At 38.1% G+C, this 8,020-nt stretch overlaps 1 protein-coding gene and 1 long non-coding RNA gene across 2 annotated transcripts; one reads left to right on the top strand and one right to left on the bottom strand.

Annotated features, from left to right (window-relative positions):
- The first annotated feature begins 2,152 nt into the window (after positions 1-2,152).
- On the top strand, positions 2,153-7,973 carry LOC111268457 (uncharacterized). Its single transcript, XM_022847461.2, has 5 exons — positions 2,153-2,608; positions 4,228-4,331; positions 5,140-5,259; positions 6,527-6,651; positions 7,590-7,973. Exons 1-5 carry the CDS (start codon positions 2,566-2,568, stop codon positions 7,738-7,740), a joined length of 543 nt encoding a protein of 180 aa, XP_022703196.1. The 5' UTR covers positions 2,153-2,565; the 3' UTR covers positions 7,741-7,973.
- LOC147752379 (uncharacterized) lies at positions 3,197-7,637 on the bottom strand. The gene is made up of 2 exons (XR_015314227.1): positions 7,547-7,637; positions 3,197-3,716 (listed from the first exon to the last, which is right to left on the bottom strand). It is a non-coding gene; the product is annotated as an uncharacterized LOC147752379 (long non-coding RNA).
- Positions 7,974-8,020: the final 47 nt, after the last annotated feature.

Raw genomic sequence — 8,020 nt, 5'->3', positions numbered from 1 at the left:
CTGCTAAAAGCGGACGAACTCGTTAGTAAAATGCCTATGTTGTAGGATGTGCCACTCTCGGCAAAGTTCATTTTCATTTCACTTGTGTCGATTGCTGAAAGTTGAGTATCAGGTAAATAAACATTATTTTTCGCAGCTCAGAACAGTGTGCCTACGTCAAACCTTGCCTTTAACCTCAACTGGGAATGTCGACAAATAAATAAAGCCAGTATCTGAAACAAATAACACCTCATTATTATTCCGCTAGTGTAATTGTACTAAACATTTACAACAGTGCATTTTTCTTTGCTTTGACAAACTTTGCTTCCAGCCGATATACGAGTGATCGTCCCAAAGTACCTGATCATTGGAGGCAACTTCGCACGTTATATTGGAAGGACTACTTAATATCTAAATGGAAAAGGCATTACTGCACCTCGTCACTCGAATTACTCATTCCCATCCTATTTCTGAGTGAGTGGCGCTCGCGTAAATATATACAGCTTGTTTGCTTTGTGTTTATAGAAGAATATTTTGAATTGACCAATTGAAATCAAACAGATTTCGTTTTCGAATTCGAAGAACTTCTTCGAAGCTTCACTCTGCACTGCGGTCCGGAGATTTTTGTTTTTGTACACTTAACTTCATAGTAACTATTCGGTTCAAAACGTAGTGATCCTAAGAGTGTACAAGGCGTTCCAAGTTAAAATTTTCGTTTGAACTTTTGTGGAGAGTTCGGCTGTTAAAAGCAGCGCGTCTCTAATTTGATTTATTAGATAAAGATGTGTTTTATGCAATGATAATGACTCTAGCCTGTGTCGTTCACAATTGATATACTGTTTCTATTCTACGAAACGTACCGATCAATTAGCAGTAATAACGCTGATAAAAGTTCATATAGTCGTAGTTCACTGAATACATACACTGGTTATATTGCGATCTAATTTTAGTTCGTACATATACATCGTAGAAAATGTATACTTCGAGGCTCTAATGGCATTTCTGCTAATTTTCCCATTTGTGCTCTGCTGTTCGACTAGTGCTTGTGGCCTACCTCCGTGGATATGGACGACAGTTTGGAGGGACCTGGGTTGGTCCTCATAGGTACCGCAAATTCACTGTAGCCGCGTCGGTAAATTTCGACGTACGTATATGCTTGAATCCATCTGATTTGGTTGCACCTGTTTCGTCATAGATTCGCCATTACCAACACGACGTGTTTATTAATACAACGATTTCAGGCAGTATGAGCGCGCATTTATTGATATCCTTAGTGCTCAATGTATGCTAAAACATTCACTGTCAAAAATTGTTTATTGGCTTCTCTCTAAACGAAAATCGGTGTAGTATATTTTTACCATAATTGGTATAACACCGGTAAACAAATGTGCCATTTTTGTGAGAAACAGTAGCTGAGCTTCATGCGGTTCCCAGCAGTCCTCACCAATACTGAATTCGTATGCGTGGGACATAATTATTTCTTAATGGACAGTAGTTCTCAATTAAGCAACTATAGAATTGTATAACCTCATCGCAGAAAGGCACTTAGTGCTGCGAAATCTAGCTGGCAAGTCCGTCCTTCGGCCTACTAGCTTCGTAATTGTTAATTCTATACTGAACCTGCAAAGAGATATCATTTGACGAGCGCCTACAGCATGAATAGATGAAATCATAGAAATAATCAGAGACATTTTCCACCAACTTTTTTCCTGACTCCGATGCATACAGGCGTACGTTTGTCTAGCTATTCGTTAATTGTAAGTCGTGCCTAGTATGATGACTTGGATTGAGCATTCGGTCTTAGGTATGGCTGACGGAACGGAAACACGTTGCGTGCAATACAAATAAGTGAAGATCATTAGGTAATGTTCGCCATTAACTATTTATCCCTACACAAGTAGAAAACCATAGCGCTCCAAAAATCTAACGAATCAAATTAGACAGATTAAAATGAAAAAAAAAGCACACACAGTAGCCGACCTTCGAAATGGCCGAACGGCAATAGCTGTTTGCCAATTTAATATTCTTCACCTAAAGTCCGCGATCAGTCAGACGTCCTTCAAGATCGCTGCTTGCAACCAAAGTAGTTAGGTTTCTAGTAGCAGGGATTGCTATGATTGTCGATCTCATCTTTGAGACTAGTAATCACCTTTTTTTTTTTGTTTTTTTTTGTTTTTTGAATCACTTCAAGGATTACTAGCAAACAGTTATCTGTTTGCTTTTAGACAAACATTGTTTGTTTGAAAACAAATTCTATTCATTTGTGTTGAATCAGCAGAGGTCATGGAACTTCACTAGAAATAGCACAAAAAAAATATTCGGACTAACTCGGCGTTTCCGGTAAAATGATTAACGATATACTCTTTGCCGAAATGTGCACAAATATTTTTTTATCTAGCTAAATTAAAAATCGCAATTGTTCAAATTTAAATCTATTTTCTATCTACATCTAAATTTTATTCTTTGAGCATGAATTTTTCAGCAAAGTAGGTGTTTTTTGTAAAGCTTGAAGTTTTTGAATCGAAACGCCTCTTCTAGACAAATGGATCTGAAGTCATTTATGCGCCAGCGACAGATTACACAAACATGACAGTGCCAAGTGTTTTCGAGAGCTCCCCGAGTCCCCCAGGTGAGTATTTACTTATCTATCATTTTCAAATTGCCTTTACGTTCACTTTGAGAACAAAGTTTCAAAATAACATCGGGTTCGATAGACTGTAATGGTAACTGACTGATGCTTTTTAGGCTTGAAGGCTGCAATAAACTTCTTGTCCGAAAATACCACACTATTTGACCTAGAAAATTAAAGGCATGTACGTACGGCAGCCGAGTTTGGATAGCCGCAGTTAAGTAAACGCACAATGGTATTGCAACTCAGCTAATCTTTATGATCCTTTCATTGCAGTTTCTGCGTTATCAAAATAAGACTTAATTAGGTAAAAAATCTTGAGCATCTGCGTTATACACATGACAACCTAGAACGCTAAGACGGCAGATCACGGTGGGTTAAATGTGTGTCACCATGCATTACGCTGAACTGGTCCAGTATTTTTCATTCTGGGTTTCACGTGTTTGGGAAAAAATTGTTCCAACTTGTATTATTAATACGTTTTTGGGCAGAACAAGAGGAATTCAACGTTTACGGAATGAACTGATGTGCCTATAACGTTGGTGTGCGAGGAGTAACTCTATTAGATAAATGCGCCCCTCACAAAAGTTATTTTTACAAAAGGCCTTTATTGATCAGCAAACAAATTAAAATCACCACAATAGCACCAAGCCGAATTTAAAGATACAACTCTGACATTTTGGTCGACATTTTTTCTCTTATGAACAGTCTCTCTAAGGACCGGTTGTTTTCAGCAAGAACGAAGACCTGCCTAACGGTGCTAAACAAGAGCAAATGAGAGATGCTATTCAGAAACTTGATAATCAGCGGTATTATGTTGATGTGGCCGAAAAGGTCATAAAAGATCAGTAATGATAATTATCATTATGTTGAACGACCGTTGACTGTCTCTGTGAGGGACAGTTACGTGAAATCCTCGATAGGTGAAACATCCAGATCTCGTTCATGTCACCAAGGTGAACAAATTTCGCGCTATGCAAACGGTAGAAGTTAGAACTTGATGGCTTCGCGGTGGATCCTTTTGTATTTAGCGTTGACATTAGTTCTATTGTGCTAAGCAGAGAAGATTCAGGGTTACACACAGGGAATGTGCGCGAGGGTGGTTACGCTGAAATCACAAATTGATACAAATTGCAGGATGACCGGGTCGGGACGAAATTTTGGCAAAAGAAGGGACTCTAGACTCGTATATTTAGTTGAATGTGCAGTTGAATCTAGGATCTTTGTTGGGCGGTTCTGCGGGCCAACAAGCTTGAACGGTATTGGGCATGTTCAGTAAACCTAGAAACATTGTTCTCTTAAATCCATATCAGGATTTTTAAGGATACTAATAAGTGAAAAGCATTTGAGTCCGGCAACCTCTGCCGACCGACAATTGTCGATACGGGGAGGTTTTTGATAAAACGTGAAAGTGCAGCGTCTAAAAAGGTAGGACTTGGCTTTGCTTCATAACAAAATTCAACTCTTTCTCTGCCTGGAAACAGGTTTGACTTAACTTGAGTGAGCATTGAAGGTCATCACAATCCCCTCTGCCGTATAAACTGCATCGGTGTAAATTAGACGTTAAAAGTATAGTCCGCTCCAGTGAGTTGATTCTGACAATTTGCTTTTTCTTACAGTTCTCAATGGCTTTAAAACGATAGCGGATCTGATGCGCTACCTCGAAGGAAATCAAAGCACCAACGTAGAGCTCGCTATCCTGTTCGACCCTGACACAGCAAACGTAACTTAACTTCAACTAATATTGAATCATATATAATAGGTCAAGTTACTCTGGTACTAAAACCTATCCTTTTTTTTTTTAACCCGACCCTGCTCATTGTTTGCTTTGATCGAATACATTCTGTGTGTTGTGATAATATTTTAAAATACTGTGCTAATACCTAAAATTAAAGGGCAGCATGACCATTGCATGTCTTCTTACTCGGTTACGGGCATTTCATCGCTTACATGGATATTTTAAGAAAGAGAACGCTTTAACTAGTTATTTTCAGTGTGGACTGCATATTCCTTAGCATGTCTGTTGATCTTCATTCTGACTACTCAGGTAAAAAAAAATAGCCGTGCACGCATTTATAATCAGATTTATATTTTTATATTATTATATTTTAAGAAAGAACGCTTTAACTAGTTATTTTCAGTGTGAACTGCATATTCCTTAGCATGTCTGTTGATCTTCTTACTAAAGTCATCTATATATATATATAAGATAACTTTTTATTGAGATCGCTACTAAAGTCTGTAGATGACTTTAGTAAGAAGATCAACAGACATGCTAAGGAATATGCAGTTCACACTGAAAATAACTAGTTAAAGCGTTCTTTCTTAAAATATAATAATATAAAAATAATATAAAAAAGTAAGATTGTGAACGAAGGCTATAGCAGGCTTTCAAGCTCTTGAGCCAATGCGGCCTTTCTTTCGTAATTGTCTAAGCCCTACAATCGTTCCTTTTATACTAATTACAGAAAACATACATCGATTAGTGTATTTATATCATGCTAACGTTTTTGCAATTTTTGGTACCTTAGGGTTCACAACCGGGTCTCCTGAACTATACCTTACGTTTCAATGACACGAGATACAACTTTCATACTTCCAAATTATTCGCGGTATCTCCTGAGCCGAGATCTAGGAACATCCCGATTGAGGTGCGGTTGTAGTGAACTGTGGAATGTGGGTACTAGGCAACAGGCCTAGTTTATCATAGTTCAATGAGGAGTACTATAATTGTAATTAATATTATGAAGTGGCCTATCAATAATCCAGTTATTGCTTTTTAATATTGCTATTTAAAAAAATAATGCATTTACGATAATCCGAGGTCGGAGGGAGTGCTCTGAAGTTCGACGTCGCGTTGTGTCCTGTCTGCATGAGTCTTACTAACTCTGCTGTTAACAGGGCCCATGCCGTACCAGTAAACTTATTTTTAAGTTAAACGAAAAAAATTTTTTAGGAGAATACAAAATATCTTAAAAGAACTCATAAATATTGAGAAACCTGCATTGATTGATTAAGGATGCAATGCTTGTAAGATTTTTTCATGTGTATAAATTGAGACGCAAAATAATTTTGACATGTTTCAATACGCTAAGTACATGTTCCTTTACAATATTCAGTACTACTGCTTTATTATGTTAGTTATACTTAATGCATAGGCATTCCCTAATAGGGAACTATTAAAATTCATCTATTTTTAGGTTAGATTACCCCAACTTCACGGTTGTCGTATCTCTCGGTGGTTATCGTAAATGTATTGTTACTTTTAAAAATAGTTTGAATAAAGGGCAATAACTGAACGTATCAATAAGGCAGTCAGTGACCTCACAATAGAATGAATGATAAAAGCCAACGGTAACTATTAGCGGTACATGCAGCTTATTCATGAGATTTCTATAACGTCTCCTGTGTGCGCTTTGACCGCGTAGATACGCACCCCTGTAGAAATGAAGCATCTTTTTTGCACGAGTATTTGGCAAAAGTCTGATCATTCAAATTTATATACCATTAAAATTAATTTCAGTACACTTTGCCTCTAAAACATATATGAAATTAATTGTTTTTCTACCTCGGAGCTAGTTTGCTCGTTGTTTTCTGTAATTAAAACAGTTCTTACGTGAGCAAAGCAGAGGCGTTTTCTTACCTAATACTTAAGACGATCTAACTAGATAATTAGTCACTTCTGGGCTTTCCACACTTTCGCGTCGACTAACTGCCATAGTAGACTGTGGTAAAGCGATTTGGCTAGATTCTAAAAGTCCCAGATAGCGTCATCATATCGGTGGAAAAATCGGATCGTTAGGAGCGTTGATATTGTAAATTCGGCAAAGCGATTATATATATATATATATAATATATATATAACTACAAGAAAGGCAGCTAATTAGAAATAATTTATGGTTTGACTGCTTTTTTTAGGAATCCGAGATTTTGTGGCCATGTATAAATGCCCTTTTCGTAAATCATCTAAAATTTCACGGCCTACTAACAGACGATAACGTTTCGATATCGATTCCGAAGATGAAGTTTTTCCCCACCCAGAAGTAAGCAAAGCGTTTTTTCTGTAGCATTTCTGTTATTTTTATATATGTACCGATGTACATATTATCTAGTTTCTAGGGCTTAGTGATTATGAAAGTTATTCGAAATTTTGCGCAGCACCAGAAAGAAGCTGTTGCCACTTTGCCACAGAGGGTCCTCCGCCTGTCTAAATCAGCGGAGATCGTTGTTCCTCAATACACACTGGTTCTGCTATTCTCTACCGTAACCACGAATAATACCACAATCGATAATAAGATCTCTGAGGATCCTCAGCATGCAGAAACGAATAGGGTGACTACTTTTCAACCTAGTGCGGCGTTCATAGAATCTGTATACGACAGCTGACTCCACACGCTGCATATCATCTGCAACGGGCAATGATGACCCTATCGCAGCAACTTGTCGCATACGTATAAATACCACCACCATAAAGCGGAGATAAACTTTGAAAAAATTTTGAATCATTGACATAATCGACTATTCTTGACTTGAAGCTGGCTAGGCGATGCTTGCCAGAACTGTGTCGGTACCACATCTCATAGCTGACCTCCAGCATAAAATGCGTCTGTTATAAAATGCCCCCATGTTGGCAGATACACTACCGCTATATCATCGCCGGAAACGACTATTTCAGTAACTAGTGTGTTGTAGAACCATCGCAGGTAACCTTTAATGTGTATCCTTCTGGCAAAATAATGGGGAAAGCTATTAGCAACACTTTCCCGTTTCACCCCTGCGTGCGCTCCCGTATCCTGTATTGGCTACGTATACACCTTAACTAGGCCAGGGAACCTACCCGTTCCTTGTGTTCTCCGACCGCGTCCGTATCTTTATTCACTTCTATGTAGTGTACAAATTCTGCCTGTTCTCAAGGCGTTAATGAATAGCTCCTCTCACCTGTTCTGAGCTAGTTCAATTGATGACATTTGCTTTCTTTCAGATACTTTGTTCCTTCGGGTCCTTTTGAGCCTTCGAAAGTCGTGCCGTTTATACTCTCGTTGATCTGCGTCCTTCCTTTACTCTTCTTTGCCAGTAAGACAATACGAGATAAAGAAAACCGCATGAAGGTGAGAGGCAACAGAAAAGTATGAATAAATTACTGAAACTGGTTTTTCTCAATACATACGCCAAATAACATTATACGTACAAACAGTACAAACATTTTTCTCTAACCTTCAACCGATGCTCATGTGATAAGTGAAGGCTCCACGTCCTTCGTACGATTATCTTCGATCGTTTGAAACTGATTTGTAAAGAGGTTTTACATGAGACAAATATGGCAAGTAACTGTAACTTTATGAATGTTGTGTAAACATCCAGCTAATCACTTATTCAATTCACCAAGCATAAGTCAGGGGTGGAAGTGCGAAA

The sequence above is a fragment of the Varroa jacobsoni genome, unplaced genomic scaffold (genome assembly GCF_002532875.2).
Source record: "Varroa jacobsoni isolate VJ856 unplaced genomic scaffold, vjacob_1.0 scaffold_1290, whole genome shotgun sequence".
NCBI lineage: Eukaryota > Metazoa > Arthropoda > Arachnida > Mesostigmata > Varroidae > Varroa > Varroa jacobsoni.
Note: the sequence above shows the minus strand (reverse complement) of the source record. Positions and strands in the feature narration are given on the sequence as shown.

Bases quoted from the DNA above. Each gene is read 5' to 3' on its own strand.
- LOC111268457 (XM_022847461.2), top strand. From the start codon at position 2,566: ATGACAGTGCCAAGTGTTTTCGAGAGCTCCCCGAGTCCCCCAG. The intron at 2,609-4,227 runs GTGAGTATTTAC...TTTTTCTTACAG, and splicing joins GAGCTCCCCGAGTCCCCCAG to TTCTCAATGGCTTTAAAACG. The intron at 5,260-6,526 runs GTGCGGTTGTAG...TGCTTTTTTTAG, and splicing joins CTAGGAACATCCCGATTGAG to GAATCCGAGATTTTGTGGCC.